The sequence below is a fragment of the Lytechinus pictus genome, chromosome 13 (assembly GCF_037042905.1).
Source record: "Lytechinus pictus isolate F3 Inbred chromosome 13, Lp3.0, whole genome shotgun sequence".
Lineage (NCBI taxonomy): Eukaryota > Metazoa > Echinodermata > Echinoidea > Temnopleuroida > Toxopneustidae > Lytechinus > Lytechinus pictus.
This window is the reverse complement of record NC_087257.1, coordinates 10913096-10934998: the sequence shown is the minus strand read 5'-3', so window position 1 is coordinate 10934998 and position 21903 is coordinate 10913096. Positions and strand designations below refer to the sequence as shown.

The 21903-nt window shown below is 39.6% G+C and overlaps 1 protein-coding gene across 2 annotated transcripts in view; it reads left to right on the top strand.

Annotated features, from left to right (window-relative positions):
- LOC129275012 (lanC-like protein 2) overlaps nt 1–21903 on the top strand; it is a 58582-nt gene that overhangs the window by 21064 nt on the left and 15615 nt on the right. Inside the window, exons 1-6 of one of the 2 annotated variants that reach the window (XM_064108216.1) lie at nt 1060–1249; nt 16401–16557; nt 16918–17038; nt 17828–18035; nt 18686–18827; nt 21072–21212. In XM_064108216.1, coding sequence (XP_063964286.1) covers nt 1080–1249; nt 16401–16557; nt 16918–17038; nt 17828–18035; nt 18686–18827; nt 21072–21212 — 939 coding nt within the window. In that variant the 5' untranslated portion in view covers nt 1060–1079. Of the gene's footprint in view, nt 1–1059; nt 1250–16400; nt 16558–16917; nt 17039–17827; nt 18036–18685; nt 18828–21071; nt 21213–21903 lie in introns of those variants that run through there. The other variant, XM_064108217.1, reaches the window with a different exon arrangement.

Genomic DNA, 21903 nt, shown 5'->3' with positions numbered 1-21903 from the left:
ATTTATTTGAAAGCATGATAAAAGAGCATTGTAGATTAAATGCCTTGCTCACGGGCATAGATGCCGCGGCCGGGGATCGAACCCCGGGCTTTCCATGTATAGCCAGGCGCCTTAGACCACTCGGCCACGGCACCTCCACTATTTTTTTTTTTTTTTAAATCATATTTTATTTCTTCCTCATATCACATGTAAAAAATAAATATAAACATGACATCATTAACATAATTGTTTCAAGTTTACGCATAAACCTTTTAACATAGTGAGAAAAGGAATATATATGAATTTCAAATTTAAACTTATAATAACGAAAGGGATTAATACAGAACAGAATCCGGGTACAACATAGCTGAATTACGGAAATACACTTATAATCTGTATATAAAACTCAAGTTATGCAACATTCTTTTTTCTCCCTCGTTATACTCTTCAATCAAACTGATTAATGAGGAAGTTATATTTAAAAAAGAACAAACAAACAAACAAACAAACAAACATACACACAACTTAAAAAAAAAAAAAAAAAAAAAAAAAAAAACCTTAGCTACGCTTAACTAATTGATCTAATACGATACGATACACTACACGAAGATAAACGATACTAGTTATAATCGCGATAAATCGAGACATGAAAAAGTTAATAACGATAATGGCGTCATTCAAGATGGCAACTTGCAAGAAAAACCGTCAGGTCAGGTGAAAATGTCTTAGATGACAGATTTCTCAATCATCCAGAGGATTTTTTTCAATAACTCCGGCCCAAGGTATGCAATTAGCTTAAGTTATCTATATTACACTGATAATGGAAACCATGAAAATGTCAATTTTGCCTAAAAAAAGTTTTAAATCGCGATCTATAAAACGCTAGTTCACTATACGTTGGCTGTAGGTAGGGGCCCCCTCCGCTTCAGTCTATGTATGGTGAGTGGAGCCAACGCAGTTCAGCGGAACAACCAAAATACAGAGACTGAAGCTTTTGGTCTAGATCAAGCTCAGCGCTGCACATGCACATAAGCAGTCGGTACGCGTACAGTAGTACGTACCACCTAGGCTAGTGAAGTGCAAGAAGAGCGAGTTTTTCTATGGTATTGTTGGGGCCAATGTCGGCCGTAACCATTCACTCATCAAGGGCGACAAGAGGACAGATGAGAACGAAGGACAGGCAGATGAGTCGTGTAGTGTTTATTAATCGAAAAATGGAAAAACGGGAAAAACCCCTGCATTGTACAGAAGACAAAAGAAAACATCATAAGTAAAAAATAACATAAATTGTTACAAGTTGTATCATCAGATTTAAGACTTCTGTACAAAGTCAGTAGTTTAATTAAAGTAAATTGACATGAATATCAATTGTGGCTATTTAACCAAACAATGCAGAAATTATTATCATATAATATTATGAATTGTTGTAATACAGTATTCATTATCATATAATATTATATTATAAATTTCATCTTCCGGAAAGGAAAAACTTCTGAAATTATGACATCAAAGTATTTCTAACTCGGATTGTCATATGTTAGAATTTAGCTTAAATCTAGCTAGGTTAAATAACTCACCCTAGTACAATAAGGTCCCAGGAATATATGTCTCCTGGTCAGCTGCGCCCATGGTCAGCAGCCATGAACATTCATCAGCCTCTATATCAGCGGCTATAAAAAGGGATAGATTCGTTATCCACTATGTATTACAACATATAAATCGTTACTTCAAGAACCCAACAATTAATTTCACAAAACCAAAGCGGGTCTGACATTTAAGACTAAGCGTCAATCTAAATATTGTAAGCAAAGATTGCAAAGAGTACGTTTACGTACATAGTTAAACATTTCATCGTTTGGTGAATGAATTTAAACATGTCATATAAAAAATGCAAAGTGATTAAATATCATCATTGTCAATCACACAAGCTGCATGAAATATTAAGCAGTTTATTTCGTGGTACATAGTAAATATTAAGGTGTGTTCAAAGATTCAAAAGTTATAAGCTGGATATACATAATGACACAATTCATAATGTAAAACGGTGTGTTTTCTAACACTACTTTGTCTGGCTAGAAATGAACAATCCCATACAAATAAGAATATTTTCTGAGTAACGAGATCCTATATAAATTCCAGCAAAGTAAAACATACATCAGATAAAATTCAATTAACATACCTGGTAAATAACAACTGCAAACCTACAGTCAAAAGCTAATGTGCAGCTTCTAAAAAGGGTCAAGCCGCGACGACTTCGTTTTGAGTTGTGAGCGGGATAATGTCACTGCCCAGCTACCGGGCCTTGCCTAATATATATCCGCATTTATGACGTCACACTTTAATGCATGAAAATATGATGTGCTAGTGAATATTGATAAAAATCGACATTAATGTGTAAAATATATGTGCATATTTATATTCATGCATCGATGTCCAACAATTGTATCATAATACATGTTTTTTTAAAAATAATAAAGGGGAGGACTATTTTTCCTCGGCGGGATGACACCAGACCCACGTGACCCAAAAGTGATTAGGTTTCGCGGTCTGTGCATACAATTTAACCACACCCGAATTGGTCGTAGGGTGGTCAAAAATAGATAAATCAAACAACAAAAATAAATTAGTTTGGTCACTACATTAAATCCCCCCGTAGTAAGCAAGTCATTAAAAAAAAATCACTTGTTTACGATAATTATACAATACTATCACTACATATAATGCCAAAATGCAAACTATTTCGCAATCAATGTATCTTATAAAGCCACTTAATTATTGACTGCGGCTATATAACGTTTGGGGAAATGGACCTTCCTCCCAGATCTGGTTTGACGGACCGAGGTGCTGGGGGTGGTGACTACTTCCTCCTCTGGTGCAGCATGCTGCTCAACATACGCGGCCTTTAAGCGATCGATACTAACTCGGTCGCGCTTCCCCTTAAGCTCGATCGTATAGAATTTTTCATTGCGCTTTACGACCTTGTATGGCCCTTTGTAAGGTTGTTCCAAAGGCTTACGCACTGCGTCCACTCTAACGAAAACGTGAGAACATTTTAGTAGGTCTCGGGGAACGTAACTTCGGCCGTCCTTCGCCCTTGTCGGTGTGGCTGTATTCGCAGCCATGTGCTGACGTAAACGCGACACGTAATTGCCTGGATCCACTTCAACCTGCTTGCTTGCTATGAACTGTCCAGGCAATCGCAGAGTAGTCCCGTATACCAACTCTGCGGGCGAGCATGACAAGTCTTCTTTTACGGTGGTACGGATACCAAGAAGTGTCACGGGCAGATGCTCATGCCAAAGCTTAGCATCGTCGTGCGCTTTTAGTGCGGCTTTGAGCTGTCGGTGGAATCTTTCTATCATCCCATTCGCGGCCGGGTGATAGGCAGTAGTGCGTATCCGCGTTGTTCCTAACAGCTTCATCAATTCTGCGAAGAGTCGAGACTCGAATTGTCTACCACGATCAGTGGTGATAATGTCGGGTGCACCGAATACGGAAATCCATCTTTCGATCAAGGCTTTCGCGACAGTTTCGGCAGAAATGTCAGATATTGGAATAGCTTCGGGCCAGCGCGTATATCTGTCTATACATGTCAACAAGTATGTTTTGCCATCGGAAGGAGGCAACGGCCCTACCAGGTCAATATGCACGTGGGCAAATCGTGCATCCGGTGTGCTAAACGTACCGAGCGGCGCTCTGGTGTGTTTGTGCGTCTTAGACCTTTGACAAGGTAAACACTCTTGTGCCCACTTGCGAACAGTGTTGTTCATGCCGGGCCAAACGAAACGTGACCTAATAGCCCGTTGCGTGGCGCGCACGCCCGGATGTGACAAACCATGGACAGCATTGAACACGGCCCTACGGTGGCTCTTCGGTACAAACGGACGAGTGCGTCCATGAGACACATCACAGATAATAGTTCCTCCGGACATAATACGCGGCACCGATTTGAGTACCATGCTGGTATCGGATCCAGAATCGAGCAATGCTTTCAACTCTACATCGGTCTTTTGCGCATCAGCGATCACGGAGTAATCAATGCATGTGTCCGTGTACAAAGCATTCGTGCTTGGTCTGGACAACGTATCGGCCACTATGTTGTCTTGACCTTTGACAAACCTTACGTCAGTTGTGAATTGCGAAATAAAATCTAAGTGACGGATTTCGCGCGGACTGTGACGGTCCGGTTTGGCATTAAACGCATAGGTCAGGGGCTTGTGGTCGGTAAACACACAGAAGGTGTGTCCATCAAGCATGTAACGAAAGTGTTTGATCGACAAGTATATTGCAAGCAGTTCGCGTCCAAATGCACTATATCTGGTTTCTGCTGGCTGCAATTTCTTGGAGAAAAATGCGAGAGGTTGCCACGCGTCGTCCTTCAACTGCTGAAGGACTCCGCCGATTGCTCTGTCAGAAGCATCGCATGCAATACTCAGCGGAAGATCGCTGTTGGGATACGCTAAGAGAGTTGCTTTGGCTAGCTCTGTCTTAATGCGCACAAAAGCAGCTTCACATGCTGGCGTCCACTGAAGTGGCTTGCGTGACCTTCGTGGTTGGCTCTTGAGGAGGTCAGTGAGCGGCATCAAGATTTCGGCGCAACGAGGCACGAATCGCCTATAGAAATTCACAAGACCGAGGAAACCGCGTAGTTCCTTAAGGTTATTCGGGACCTTGCACTCTTGGAGAGCCTCCACACGCGCAGGAAGAGGGCTAACACCATTGCAGTTGATATGATATCCGAGAAAATCTAGTTCGCTCTTCGCAAATTCGCACTTCTTCGGATTAACTACGACACCGTATTTCCGGAAGCGCTCAAATAACTTGCGTAAATGCTGTTCATGCTCAGCTTCGCTGTTGCTCGCAATCAGCAAATCATCAATATACGCATATGCAAACGGCAGGCCTCGCACTACTTCATCAATAAACCTCTGGAAGGTTTGCGCCGCATTCCTAAGACCAAACGGCATCCGCAAGAATTCGAACATACCAAACGGGGTGGTAATTGCCGTCTTATGAATATCATCGGGATGCACTGGTATTTGGTGGTAGGCTCGTATCAGGTCGACCTTCGAAAAGATCTGCGCGCCTTTCAACCCGGATGAAAAATCTTGTATATGCGGAACGGGGTACCTGTCAGGTATGGTTCTGTTATTCAACGCCCGATAGTCGCCGCAAGGTCGCCAGTCACCTTGGGTTTTCTTCGGAACCATATGCAGGGCTGAAGACCACTGGCTGCTTGACGGTCGGATAATGTTCAAGTCTAGCATGTGCTGAAATTCATCTCGCGCTATTTTCAGCTTATCCGGAGCGAGTCTGCGTGGTTTTGCATTCACTGGCGGTCCGCGGGTGTCGATGTAGTGCGCTACATCGTGCTTCAGCGCCTGCGCTTTGTAGATGGGTACAGTGATGTCGCTGTACTCCGCGCGCAGAAGATCATGGTACGGATCAGTATTGTCGGTTGTATTGATAACTGGGCTAATACGCGGAGAGTCTGAAGGCTTGCCCTTCACGTTTAATCCAGTTACGCTATCGATCAATTTGTATCGGTGCATATCTACGAGCAATCGAAAGTGGTGCAAAAAATCTGCACCTAATATGGGTGTAGCCACATCGGCGATAATGAATACCCATTGACATTTGCGCCGTAGACCTAAGTTCAGGGTGATTGAACGTCGCCCGTAAGTGTCAATGGTTGATTCATTGACTGCCTTCAATGTCATGTCGGATTTACAAGCGCGCTGTTGTTTAGTCACGGGAAATACCGAGACTGCTGCGCCGGTATCAACAAGAAATTTTGTGTGAGCATCAATATCTCTAACGTAAAACAGGCGGCTCTCCGTTTGACCAGCCGGGTTCGCCGCCGCTATCCGCTGGTCTACTAGTTTCCCGTATGGTGCGCACACGGCGGACGGCAGCGATGAGCATTATCGCCATACTTGCTGTGGTACCAACAAAGTTCGCCGGCTGCTGCACCGGTAGACTGCGCATCGCGTCGGGCGCTTGTGTCACGCCTACGACTCCTACTACGACTTTGGCGTCGCTGCATGTTTCCAACAACGGTCGTGAGTTCCCTAACTAACCGAGTTAGCTCACTGACTTGATTTTCCAGATCATTACGCGGTTTGGCTTCTCCGGGTTTCTGCGCGACAGCCGATATTGCGCCGTAACTTTCGGGCTGCGCTTCGATTATTTTGTCTGCTAGTTCCGACAAATCGCTCAGCGATAACGCTTCGCTAGTTGACGCCAATATTAATCTGACGTTGACAGGGAGCCTTTGTAGAAAAAGCTGTTTGAAAATGCCCTTTTCTAGCGTTTGGTCGCCTAATAGCTGCTCCATTCGACGGAGGAGTTGTGACGGTTTTCTGTCCCCAAGCTCTTCCTCCGTCAAAAGCATCTGAACGCGCCGTTGCTCAGACGCACTAACACGGGCCATTAGTTTTTCTTTTAGCGTTTGGTATTGATTGTTTTCAGGTGGACATATCAGTATGTCACGCACTTCTTGCGCCACTTCCTGCGGAAGTGCTGCGATTACATGTGAGTACTTAGTTGCCTCACTGGAAATGCCTCTTGTAGAAAATTGCGCTTCTGCTTGGGCAAACCATACTAGGGGGTCTGTCTTCCAAAAAGGGGGGAGCTTTATAGCTAAAGCGCTCATCATCATCGGCTGCGCTGCGGCGGGAGCCTGCTCATTCATAGCGCTAGCTGCAAAGAAATCACTCCACCACCGTTAATTTACCCTTATACAAGTAAAAAAAGATTCTTATACAGATTACATTTGTGACAATATCTTACAATAATATACCTATACTGTGTTTTAATAACACGAGTGGCTTCTGAATTCCTCAGAGTTCTAGATAGTTCTATACTGACGTACGTCAACCGTACAGGTTTAGGTTGTTCTGCGTTGAGGCTTAGAGTTCAGTACAGTGGATGCATGCATGCAGCCGTGAGTTGGTCGGCTCTGCTATACGGACTGCGTTCAAAGTCGAGCTATGATGCCTCGTCAGTCTCACTTTCGACCATGCAGTCTGTTCCGCAGTGCAGTCGGCTCTGTTGATGATGTAGCCTCGTCATCTCATCGGTCGGCTAGGCGCGTCACCCTCGGCATCACGTCGGGATCACCACTTTGTTGGGGCCAATGTCGGCCGCAACCATTCACTCATCAAGGGCGACAAGAGGACAGATGAGAACGAAGGACAGGCAGATGAGTCGTGTAGTGTTTATTAATCGAAAAATGGAAAAACGGGAAAAACCCCTGCATTGTACAGAAGACAAAAGAAAACATCATAAGTAAAAAATAACATAAATTGTTACAAGTTGTATCATCAGATTTAAGACTTCTGTACAAAGTCAGTAGTTTAATTAAAGTAAATTGACATGAATATCAATTGTGGCTATTTAACCAAACAATGCAGAAATTATTATCATATAATATTATGAATTGTTGTAATACAGTATTCATTATCATATAATATTATATTATAAATTTCATCTTCCGGAAAGGAAAAACTTCTGAAATTATGACATCAAAGTATTTCTAACTCGGATTGTCATATGTTAGAATTTAGCTTAAATCTAGCTAGGTTAAATAACTCACCCTAGTACAATAAGGTCCCAGGAATATATGTCTCCTGGTCAGCTGCGCCCATGGTCAGCAGCCATGAACATTCATCAGCCTCTATATCAGCGGCTATAAAAAGGGATAGATTCGTTATCCACTATGTATTACAACATATAAATCGTTACTTCAAGAACCCAACAATTAATTTCACAAAACCAAAGCGGGTCTGACATTTAAGACTAAGCGTCAATCTAAATATTGTAAGCAAAGATTGCAAAGAGTACGTTTACGTACATAGTTAAACATTTCATCGTTTGGTGAATGAATTTAAACATGTCATATAAAAAATGCAAAGTGATTAAATATCATCATTGTCAATCACACAAGCTGCATGAAATATTAAGCAGTTTATTTCGTGGTACATAGTAAATATTAAGGTGTGTTCAAAGATTCAAAAGTTATAAGCTGGATATACATAATGACACAATTCATAATGTAAAACGGTGTGTTTTCTAACACTACTTTGTCTGGCTAGAAATGAACAATCCCATACAAATAAGAATATTTTCTGAGTAACGAGATCCTATATAAATTCCAGCAAAGTAAAACATACATCAGATAAAATTCAATTAACATACCTGGTAAATAACAACTGCAAACCTACAGTCAAAAGCTAATGTGCAGCTTCTAAAAAGGGTCAAGCCGCGACGACTTCGTTTTGAGTTGTGAGCGGGATAATGTCACTGCCCAGCTACCGGGCCTTGCCTAATATATATCCGCATTTATGACGTCACACTTTAATGCATGAAAATATGATGTGCTAGTGAATATTGATAAAAATCGACATTAATGTGTAAAATATATGTGCATATTTATATTCATGCATCGATGTCCAACAATTGTATCATAATACATGTTTTTTTAAAAATAATAAAGGGGAGGACTATTTTTCCTCGGCGGGATGACACCAGACCCACGTGACCCAAAAGTGATTAGGTTTCGCGGTCTGTGCATACAATTTAACCACACCCGAATTGGTCGTAGGGTGGTCAAAAATAGATAAATCAAACAACAAAAATAAATTAGTTTGGTCACTACAGTATCTTCAAAAAGATTTTTTCCCCTCTTTCAGCTTGCACCAAGTATTACGGTAGTGGTTTTTCACATTTTTTTATTTCATTCAAACAAGCACACACACGCACACCCCACACACACCTTCACACAACAAACATCAACCACTCTGCACAACCACTAGCTACCGTAATACTTGGTGCAAGCTGAAAGAGGAGAAAAAATCTTTTTGAAGATACCATAGAAAAACTCGCTCTTCTTGCACTTCACTAGGTGGTACTACGTCTACGGTACGTACTGTACGCGTACCGACTGCTTATGTGCAGCGCTGAGCTTCAAGCGACCGAGTGATTCCGTTAAACTTTGTAAAAAAAAAGTGTCAAAACGGCAAATATTCAACTTCTACTGGACTTTGGAGGCTCAGATGCAAGTATTTTAGGTTGTGAATTATTTAGGGTGAGATTGTACATGTTTGAAAACCATTAAACGGGGAGGTGCGAAACTACACTAGCGCCATCATTTATTTCAATTAGGCCTAGGCCTAATGGAGATCAAATAATTTGTTGTTTATTACCGATAGTACTAGTGCTAGTCTAGTACTTAGAAATGATGTATGGAGTTTACTTTATGAGGTAAAAGGAGAACAAAAATTGAAGATTCACAAACATACCTGGATGAAATCGAAATTTTAATTATTTCCCCTACCTAGAACACGGTGCCCTTTTAAGGACACCTTTCATTGATATTCCAACGAAAGAGAACCTTGTCCGAAAATAAAAATTGAAGTAGGCCTAACTAAGACTGTAATTTCGGCATTGTATTATTTCAATATTCTGATTTTTTATAGAATACTCATCTAAAAGTAAAAGTGATAATTTTGCAAATTTTGCTTTAAATGTTATTTGTTGATGTAAATATAGGGTTTGAATGGAGTAAACAAAATCAACATGTCTGATTGTATGAGACTAAAAAGGAAAATATGAGAGGCTGCGTGTGAAAAATCGAATTTATATATTTTATTCATCAGATATAACGCAAGAAATACAAATGCGAGTGTTTAGAGTATAAACATACATTTGCATGAAAATTAAGTTTAAGTAACCGAGGACAATCAACTAACTGCAAACATGTCAAGTGGGTAACTAAAGTAGCATTACAATAATAAAACAGAAAAATATGTGAAATCAATTGAACGGGGAAAAATACTATTTACCGAAACAATGCTAAATGACAATGATCATAAAACATTTAAAGTTGATAACTTTATGGAAGTTTATATAACATATAAGCTTCAATAATATGAAAAAAATGTATTTTCAACGTTTCAAAGTTAAGGAGTCAAGACATCATTGCTCTAACATGACATATGGCCTACCCTACGATGAGCCTTTTCGTATGGACTTTCCACAACCCTGTTTATCATAGGTACAATGAACTTTATTTGTAATGATTGTGATGGATTCATAAGATATAGGCCTAATATTTTTAATTCAATTAGTTATTTTGTTACCAGCAGATTTTTTCTTTCATTCGTCACCTGAACACCAATTCAACAATTTTCATTAATTGAAATCAATCTCAGCAAAAAATAATCGTGATAAAGAAAATAAATTAAAAATAGAGAACTGATTTAGCATGTTTAGTAACATCTCAGTTTTGTATCGTGTTTTATTTTATTTTTTATTGCTGGACGTTATAAACACATGTTTTCTTTACCATACATATTTTTTCATAATATTTATCTAATGATAAAGCATGGGCATCAGAAAGGTTGCCGCCCATTTCGATATTTCAAGTATGGTTTTTAAAAAATGGAAAAGGGGTGGTTGTGAGGAAAAAAAGAAAACATATAAAAAAAAAATCATTTGGGCCTACATTACCCCCGGAGAAGCCCCATCCAAGATAAAATGCATCTGAGTGCAATCGAATGACCCCAAAAAATGTTTAAAGGTGATATGTCAGTGTGGCTTGCCGTAAACGCATTTTCTCTCAATGCTGACGGTGGCGGGCGGTGTCCAAAGAAGATGTAGGACATGTCTGGAGGTGTCTTTCCAAGGATCATTCGTCGTATCGCCCAAATTGGCTTTGTGAAACAGTTGAGCAATATCTCGTTCTTACGTAGAACGGTTCTACGAAAGACCCTTTCATGCAACAGGCCCCTGGAGGCTTCTGGAAAGTAAAAGTCATCTACTATACGTAGGCTTACTCTCCATGAAGCCTGGGTCGGGATACCATTGGCTCACACGCACCAACGAATTGGGCAACTATAGTCTATAAATGTTGCGCCAAACTTTGCTAGTTATGTTTTTTTAGAATGTGAAGTTAATCTTATGTAATTGTAAATGGCTACAATATTGGTTGGCAACGTTTGGCCGAAAATTGTTAGTTTTTGTCTCGCCTGCATAGCAGAGCGAGACTATAGGCGCCGCTTTTCCGACGGCGGCGGCGTCAACATCAAATCTTAACCTAAGGTTAAGTTTTTGAAATGACATCATAACTTAGATTGTATATGGATCTAGTTCATGAAACTTGGACATAAGGTTGATCAAGTATTACTGAACATCCTGCCTGAGTTTCAGGTCACATGACCAAGGTCAAAGGTCATTTAGGGTCAATGAACTTAGACCATGTTGGGAAAATTATTTTCAAAATCTTAACCGAAGGTTAAGTTTTTGAAATGACATCATAACTTAGAAAGTATATGGACCTAGTTCATGAAACTTGGGCATAAGGTTAATCAAGTATTAGTGAACTTCCTGGTCGAGTTTCAGGTCACGTGACCAAGGTCAAAGGTCATTTAGGGTCAATGAACTTTGGTCAAGTTGGGGGTATTTGTTGAATTACTATCATAACTTTGAAAATGTATGGATCTAGTCCATGAAACTTGGACATAAGGTTAATCAAGTATTAGTGAACATCCTGCCTGAGTTTCAGGTCACATGACCAAGGTCAAAGGTCATTTAGGGTCAATGAACTTTGGCCAAGTTGGGGGTATTTGTTGAATTACCATCATAACTTTGAAAATTTATGGATTTAGTTCATGAAACTTGGACATTAGGTTAATCAAGTACCACTGAATATCCTGTGCGAGTTTCAGGTCACATGACCATGGTCAATGGTCATTTAAGGTCAATGAACTTTGGCCGTGTTGGGGGTATATGTTAAATTACCATCCTAGCTCTGAAAGTTTATGGATCTAGTTCATAAAACTTGGACATAAGAGTAATCAAGTATCACTGAACATCCTGTACGAGTTTCAGGTCACATGACTATGGTCAAAGGTCATTAAAGGTCGATGAACTTTGGCCGTGTTGGGGGTATTTGTTGAATTACCATCCTAACTGTGAAAGTTTATGGATCTAGTTCATAAAACTTGGGATATAAGAGTAATCAAGCATCACTGAACATCCCCTGTGAGTTTCAGGTCACAAAACCAAGTCAAAGGTCAGTTAAGGTCAATAAACTTAGGCCATGTTGGGGTAATTGTTGAAGTGCCATCATAACTTTGAAAGTTTATGGATAGAGTGAATGAAATGTGGACATGGGTGTAGTTGACAGTCTTAAGTCTCCGTTCAAATGTAATTTATGGTCAATGAACGTGGTATTATGTCATTATATGAATGATGTTTTTGTGAATGATTATTTTATAGTAGTTTTCAAAGTTAGCACTGCTGCTATATTAAATTGCGTAATGCAGGCGAGACTGCCAGAGGCGTTCCACTTGTTGTCATAACATGACGCTATAATACAATAAAAATAATAAAAGTAGAAGAGCGTTGTTGTTCGTTTTGGGCCTGTTTCACGCCCTAGTCTCCTCGGTAGACACTTGGTGATGAGAACTCAAAGGTAGAAAAACTGCTAGGTAATTGTTTTGTTGGCTAGTTAGGTGGCTAGATGTTAGCGCTTGTGGATGAGACAAATGCTACCACCGATGCTCTAATAATAGATTGCATTTGCTTGGTCATTACAGCTAGGGTTCAAGCCCAGGAGGGTGACCACCGAGATCTCTCTGAGATGGTATGGAGTGTTAGTTTTGCTGTATCCTTTCTCTATAGTCTGTATCATCTTCATTCTACTGGACTCATAGAAGAGCGTTTTACTTGTTATTGTCCCCATCTTGTCTTTGTGATTGCATCGTAGCAACGCAACACGTCTATAGAGGGCTGCAAAATCATGAGCAGTGCCAACTTAGATTTTAAAAAATACTTGCATCGGCCGATAAATTTCATGAATCGTAAAATACTTGCATTGGCCGATAAATGTCATGAATTGTATATTATGACACGTCACGTTAAAAAAAAAGAAATTTAACGTACAACTCTGCAAAGTACAGTGACTAAACTTACCATCGGACACAGACTCACTCCTTGCCTTTTCTTGTAAATGACTAAAAATCGGTGATTTGAAGCCAGTTCGCAGTTCCCTATCTGCGCATATTTTATACCAATCGTAAATGAATACATCAATAATAGAATAAATGAGAAGAAGAACACCATCGATCCTCCATAATAGGGTTATCGAATGCTAGATTACACGAAACCAGAGGAAATCAATAAGCATTTAGGAATTTAGGTTTCAAAAAGAGCGGAGTTTTTATTTTCCCTTTGTAATAAAAATGATCAAACCTCAATTTCAGATTAATAGTAGATCAAACTTTTATTTTCTCATGTTTTTTCCTTTTTCTATACCCGCTCCCACGCGCCACTCCGCAAGGCTCGGTGCACCACAAGTGGCGCGCTTACCACCATTTGAGAATCCCTGCTATAGAGTATAATAAAGGCACTATATCAATAACAAAAAAACTTCAGAAGAAAAGGGCGTAGGCTGGGCACTGGGTGCACGAGCACCCTCCCGCTGAGGCAGAGGAGTTCCGATGCTGACAAAGCAAAATGAAATTTGTACCCCTTCTTCTGCTCTCAACAGCTGATTTTCCAAACTTCATTTCCACCTCCCCAAGATGTGCATCCCCCCATACCACTTAATAGTTCCACCTCCCCAGGATATCCACCTACCCATGCTCACACCAGCCTACACCCTTGAAATCACAATCAGTGTCGTGGTCAATTGACTTGCGTATTTTTAGTAACACCTCTTGAAATTATATTCAGCGATCAGATTTTTGAAAAAGCGGTACCTAGATTCTATTATTAGGAGAGTAAAAAAAGTGGTAGACTACCGCCAAAAACAGTAAATTTGGCAACTATGCGATCACCTTGGCATTCTTGCCGTCACTTTCTTCAGCATTTAGATCTAAATACAAATCTAGATTTAAAATATATGAAGTTTTCATACCGGCCAGAATGCCGAGTATTGTTTTTTGACCAGTCAGTCACTTCCCACATGCTATACTCATTGGACAATGTGCAGGCATCAGTTTTTTTTATTGCATCCAGTCAAGAATCTATGTGGTAATTTTGCATTTAATAGTAACCTATTAGGAGGGAAAATTCATTGAGCACCATTATAAACCTACATGCCTTGTTTGAGGTACAAATTGTTGCTAATCTATGACCCCCTGGGGGGGGGCACTCAAATTATATTTTGATGGGGGTGTGCCTCACGAAACTCTGAAATGGGGGTCTAAGGAACTGCCTAAAAGGGTAAAGTACGAGGTCTTAGGTACTAAATATATACTGCGGTGTGTGAAAAACAGGGTCTAGGGAACGGGATCGCGGGATTCGCGGCACTGAATGTATAGTTCAGCTGTGCATGCGCTAGCCATGCATGGAGTGGCTACTGCATGTACATGTAGTTATTATGTAGGGAGTTGCAAAGCCCTACATGCATCCTCTCGCATTCTGTACTTGCGCTTGACAAGTTTGGCAGGGCAGGGGAACTGAGATGTCTCGTAACGTCGGTCTTGCGAGCGGGGCTGGGCGGCTTCTGAACTGAACTTTCGTCATTCTGAGTATCTAGAGAACTGAAAATTACATGTAGGTCTGAAAAGGGGTCATCAAAGCGGCACGTCCCCGTACCACCGATATATGTGAGTGCCCCCCCCCCCCCCCCTTGGGATCTATGCTATCTGAAAATGAACTGATTACATCCCAGGACCAAAATCCAATTGAAACCAGTTGGATTTCCAACTGGTTTCAATTGGTTTCAATTGGTTTCAACTGGTTTCAATTGGTTTTAACTGGAATATAACAATTTCCAGTTGAAACCAGTTGGGCAACTGGAAATCCTAACTGGAACCCGTTGGGCAACTGGAAATCCTAACTGGAACCAGTTGGGTAACTGGAAATGACTTCCAACTGGAAATGATTTCTAACTGGAACCAGTTGGGTAACTGGAAATCCTAACTGGAACCAGTTGGGTAACTGGAAATGACTTCCAACTGGAAATGATTTCTAACTGGAACCAGTTGGGTAACTGGAAATCCTAACTGGAACCAGTTGGGTAACTGGAAATCCTAACTGGAACCAGTTGGGTAACTGGAAATGACTTCCAACTGGAAATGATTTCTAACTGGAACCAGTTGGGTAACTGGAAATCCTAACTGGAACCAGTTGGGTAACTGGAAATGACTTCCAACTGGAAATGATTTCTAACTGGAACCAGTTGAGTAACTGGAAATCCTAACTGGAACCAGTTGGGTAACTGGAAATCCTAACTGGAACCAGTTGGGTAACTGGAAATGACTTCCAACTGGAAATAATTTCTAACTGGAACCAGTTGGGTAACTGGAAATCCTAACTGGAACCAGTTGGGTAACTGGAAATGATTTCTAACTGGAACCAGTTGGGTAACTGGAAATCCTAACTGGAACCAGTTGGGTAACTGGAAATGATTTCTAACTGGAACCAGTTGGGTAACTGGAAATCCTAACTGGAACCAGTTGGGTAACTGGAAATCCTAACTGGATCCAGTTGGGTAACTGGAAATGACTTCCAATTGGTTTCCAATTGGAAATTTTCCAGTTACCCAACTGGTTCCAATTGAAACCAGTTAATTTGCATATTATCTGCCAGTGAGCACAGATTAATGTTTTATGTGATTCATCATCATTTAAAATGTATCTATTTAATTATTTTCTATTTCAAGTACCATACTTGTTTCAGATAAGTGTTTAGAATGCTTAGCAGTGAAAACCATGTTCATAAATGTCATAGATTATAATTAAAACAGATTATAAGATAATTAATACACCACTAACTGTTACCAAATTACATCAAATACAAATACATATATTTGAAGATCTTTCATGTTATATATATACATTATGAAAGTCTATTTATCAATGCCCTTTACATTGGTATTATAGACATATAGCACTGCTTCTTTGTTGGCATGAGCAATAGTTAGTGCAAAATCTAATTAATTTGTAACTAATTAAGTCATTCCAACTGGAAGTTCCAATTGGATCCAGTTGGAAACCAATTAGTTTCAACTGGTTCCAGTTGAAACCAGTTGCCTCCAATTGGTTTCAACTGGAACCAATTGAAACCAGTTACCTCCAATCGGATTCAACTGGTTTTAATAGGGAAATTGGAACAACTGGAACCAATTGAAACCAGTTGCCAACTGGTTGCTTAATTGTTTTCAACTGGAACCAATTGAAACCAATTGCCAACTGGTTCCAGTTGCCCAATTGGTTTTAACTGGAACTAGTTGGCAACTGGTTTCAATTGGTTCCAGTTGTTCCAATTTCCCTATTGAAACCAGTTGGCCAACTGGTTTCAATTGCATGGTTTTGCTCTAATTGGTTTCAACTGGATTTTGGTCCTGGGATTGAATGCAGGTCTTTCTCATTTTATTTCTTCCTAACCTGTTTTTCATCTTTCACCAGAAATGAAAAGAAAATCAGCAACAGGAGTAGAGGATCATCATCGACAATGAGCAAGCGGAAGCATGATCAATCCTCCCCTTCCGACAGAAGAGAATTCACAAATCCTTACCCACCGTCCTCCCCGGAATCAGCAGCAAACATCATCCAAGATGGAAAGGTACATGTGTGCAGATGATTTATTTCCTTCTGCATACACTTTCAAAGCCAGGACAGCAAAGTCATAGATCATGAGGGAAATGGAGTCTTACAGAATTTGCAAAAGGCTCACGGACTTGCACCTTATAATCTGCCTATTCTGCATATCTAGTGTGATAAAAATTTAGACAAATGTGAACGCAACTGAATTCAGGATTGTCGTTTACTACATCTTTTAGATATTTTTAATCACCTTAAAAAGTAGATGTACTGTATTGGAAGATTCCTTCTTTATAATAGAAAACTACTAAAATAGAATATATACAAGTATTTATAGTTTTCATGACAAGCCCTTCACCCATCTTTTTTTTTCCTGTTGAAGCTTACAGATTCCTTCCGCAAGCTGCTGAATCAATCGGTCATCAACCTTCTTGGTCAGATGGAGTCTGGACTTCGGAGGGACTGTGATGAAAGTGACCATTCAGTCTACACAGGAGTCACAGGTATGAAAAACAAAAGCCAGAAAATAAGTGGGATAAGTTTTTTTTTTTTTTCCTATAGTCATCTCAATTCTTGTGGGAGGTGGGGGTGTTTCTCAAAAAGAGGTATTAAGTGTGAATTAGAGTCACACCACCGCACATGTTATTTATTTAACATATCAGCAATCTGATTGATGGATATGCAGTAGTGTGCGTCCCATACTGATGACCTGACCGATGCGGTGATGCATATATGGAGCGTCGTGGCCCATTGGATTAGTCTCCGAACTTTGAAACAGAGGGTCTAGGGTTCGAATCCCAGCCATGGCGTAGTTTCCTTCAGCAAGGAATTCATCTACAGTGTGCTGCAATCGACCCAGGTGAGGTAAATGGGTACCGGCAGGAAGTAATTTCTCAAAAAGCTGTGTGCACCTGAATAGGTAGCCTAGCTTAACCGGGGTAATAATAATAGCAGGGCCCGCCTGGAGAACAGTGTTCGGAACTGAAGTGGCTACCCTGGGTAAATATACAGTTATTATTATTAGTATTATTATTATCTATTACTATTATATTTATACTTTCTCTTTCTTTCTCTCACTGCGCCTTGGGCACTCTGCGGAGTGGATTTGGCGCATTGCAAATCATATATATTATTATATTATTATTATGTACTGCAAGCAAGTAAAATTTCATAGTTCATTGTTAAAAACAACTACTGTTCTGCTATATCCATAGGCCTATGAGGAGAATGTGAATGGCATAAATTTTCAATTAAAAATTTGATCACAACATACTGTTTTAATACCCCTCCAGGCATTGCTTTATTGTACCTTCATTTGTACACTGCAAACAAAACAGAGGATTACCTCAAGAGGTGCTACGAGTATGTAAAGCGCCCTCTACGCCACCTCAAAGGAAGGAGAGTGACATTCATGTGTGGAGACGCAGGACCACTGACAGTGGGGAGTCTGTTTTATCACAAGATGGGAAATCAATCGGAAACGCGCCATTGTATTAGCAAGTAAGGCTACTCACAAAGTTTCTCTGCAGTATATTGAACTGTTTTTCTGATTTTCTTACATTTGCTTTAACATTCAGCAGTTTTTCAACTTTTTAAAACATATTTTGATGGAATTCAACATTCAATAATGCTTGTGTTGGCAATTATTCTGTTGGATGATTGACAAATAAAATGACAATGTTGAATATGAGGATAATGTTGATCAGTAATTTTGATAAGGATAATGGTGGTATGATGGTGGAGATGATGTTGACGATGATGATGATAATAATTATGATGATGATGATGATGATGATGATGATATGATAATGATGATTGTGATGTAAAGATGATGATGATGGTATTTATGATGGTGGTGATGATGATGATGATGATAATTACAATGGTGAGGATTATGATGATGATGTTTGCTGCTACTGCTGATAATGATGATGCTGATGATGATGATGGTTATGGTTATGATGTTGATGATGATGATGAAGATAATGATTATATTTGCTGCTGCTGCTGATGATGTGGATGATGATGGTGGTGGTGGTGGTGGTGATTGTGGCTCATTTGATATAGGTCTTGATATCTCAATCATTACTGTTATTACTATGCGCTCTTTGTAATTTTTTATTTAATCTCTTTTATATCTTTTTTCTAAGGTTGAATAGTCTTGTCCAGTCTATTGAGGATCCAAACCTACCAGACGAGCTCCTTTATGGGAGGGTGGGGTATCTCTATTCCTTGCTCTTTCTGCAGAAACATCTCGGGGAGGGGTACATAGATCAAGATATCATCGACAAGGTAACTTTCAGGGGGATTTCAGGTCTGGTGTTCAACCATACGGTGTTAGTGATGGTCTATTTTCACAGATGATTATGGTGCTTGGATGGCCCTTAGTAGATGTTGAGGCTATCAGATTTTTGGTGTTGACCTTTTGGTGTTAGTGTTGGTCCATCACCATAGCACTAATCTTAAAATGAAGACTGTGCTTAGATGGCTCTTAGATTCAGTATGGTGGTGTGACCTTAATTTGTGTGTTACCTAATTTTGCGCACGGTCAAATATCTCTATATCTAATTAATATCTTAAAAAAGGGATATCACCAACAAAAAGATGCGACCCAAAAATTACCCAGTCTGGTAAGGTCTCAATTTGTGAAAACATCTGCAAATTTTGTTACCTTTTGCGTCTACTCCGAGAAAATCCGATCTTCTCGACAAGCATCAAGAAATCACCAGTTAATTGGCCAGCAGCGGTCTCCAAATAAGTAAGTAAAATGTGTTACCAACCTAAGTTTATGGCATTTTAACCTCCATCTGATATATTTATCTCACCTTTGTCTGCTTGATTTTGTTTCTAAAGCGTTGCAAAACGATCATGCGCAAATTGAGGTCACACTTTTTTATGACACTTTTTCAGCCGAGTGCGCACTAGTCGATCTCCATGGAATTTTGAGGTCGCAATACCAGCGAAACCCTTGACCTACTTTATAATTCCTTCAAGCGAATTTGACTTTGGGATCTTGCCTTCCGTCTGGTATTTATGATTTTGATTAATTTTGTGTGAACTGCCAGAGGCGCTCCACTTGTTTCAATGAAATTATCTGTATTGTGCTTGCCTATGCCTTTACTTTAAAAAAATAGCAGATAACAACTGAAACTGAAACAATTTGGGCATTGTCCAATGTATGCCTATTTATAATATGCAGTGCAAGTGATAACCTTTGGAAGGAGAGTGTCAATTTGTTGCCATTTTAGTGATTTCAGCAAACACGGTTTCTTTAAAAGATAGATGCACTAGATGTACTATGTGGAAGCATCGTGGTCTAGTTGTTATGACTCGTCTTTCAATCAGAGGGACGTGGGTTTCAATTCCTAGCCGTAGCATGTTTTTCTTCAGCAAAGAATTTACACACATTGTGATGCACTAGACCCAGGTGAGGTGAATGGGTATGCGGTAGGATATATTCTTGGAATGCTTTTGTCCCTATTGGGGCTAAGCTTCAGCCGGGGTAATAAAATGTTACCATATCAAGTGTTGTATAGTATATGCAATTATAGTAGCTGTGCTGTACAAATGGACCATATTATTATTTCATGGCCTCTCTCACTCACTTTGACTCTGTATCCTCCATCACACAGTCAGAGTTAAGTTTTGATACAATATAAAAGAACAAGTGGGGATATGACATCGCATCAGCTTGCTCATTGCATATTCATGAAGGCATGCACAAAACTGTTTCACCGAAATAATCCAAAGCTTAAAGTGTCACAACTTCATTATTCCTTGTCCGACTTTGATGAAATATTCAGTGTTTCGTTTGTCTGATTTTACTTAAAGATCAAGTCCACCTCAGAAAAATGTTGATTTAAATCAATAGAGAAAAATCAGACAAGCATAATGCTGAAAATTTCATCAAAATCGGATATAACATAAGAAAGTTATGACATCTTAAAGTTTCGCTTATTTTTCACAGAATAGTTATATACACAATTTAGTCACATGCAAATGAGAGATTCGATGATGTCCCTCACTCACTAATACTTTAAATTTGTCTTTCATTGTTTGAATTATACAATATTTCATTTTTTACAGATTTGACAGTAAGGACCAACTTGACTGAACCATAAAATGTTAAACAATTGTAATTCCACATGTTGGGGGAGAAATGAAAACTTGTTTCATAGGACAATGAGGATAAAATTAGAATATTTTATATTTCATATGATAAAATACAAAAGAAATAGTGAGTGAGTGATGTCATCAGTTCCCTCATTTGCATACTGACCTGGATGTGCATATAACTATTTTGTGAAATTAAGCGAAACTTTAGAATGTCATAACTTTCTTATTTCTTACATCCGATTTTGATAAAATTTTCAGTGATAAGCTTGTTGGATTTTTTTGCTTTTTATTCAAATCAACTTTTTGTTGGGGTGGACTTGTCCTTTAATCTGTTCAATTGATAATACTTTCAAGCTGGAGTGACCCTTTAAATCAATATTCAAACATCTTGTTTCCTACATGTATCACTTCATTCGTTAGGTGTGTGCTTGTATCTTGGATTCTGGTCAGAAGCTTGCCAAGAAAGAGAAATCGTCCTCTCCTCTCTTGTTTGAATGGCACGAAAAGAAGTACATAGGGGCTGCTCATGGCATGGCTGGGATACTGTTACTTCTCATGCAGGTGAGGTCGAGGGGGATGTTCGGAACTATCTTGCTCTCAGCCAATCGGATCTAAGGATTTCAGTAGCTTTTAACAACAGTGAAATTCTGTGGCCATTTGTGTTTCAGTGATTTTAACCAACTGATGTGCTCTTGGCCAAAGATACTACAAGGGGAAAATCGGACAGTACATAGAGCGCGCAATGGAACGCTTGGCGCCCTACAGCGTTGAGTAAGTAACAACCTTTTTTACCTTTGCGTATCGCGGTATAGTTGTGTACAAAACATATAAAAGAAATGGTGGAGGGGTGAAGGAATAGACGATTTGTACATTTTAAGATTTTTTTTTTTCAATTTTTGTTTGCTTAAATTAGAGATTAATATATTTTAGAGGTTTATACATGTAGGTAATAAAAGGTGGAATTATTCCCATGCGTTGCCCTTAATTGTGCCCTCTCCAAAATCCCCTCTCTCGTTTTTCCCATATTATGTTTTATACACAGTCGCATGCAGATGTGCGATGGTCTACTTACTCAACGCTATTGGGCGCCCTTCCCCATGGGCATTAATCAAGCGTTAAAAAAAAATCGCCGAAGTGTCCGATCTTCCTCTTGTAGTATCTTTGTCTTGGCCAATCATAAGCAAGCATTTCTGTGACAACTATTAGTCAACTGGTGAAAATCACATACTACAAGTTTCATAGAATGCTCCAT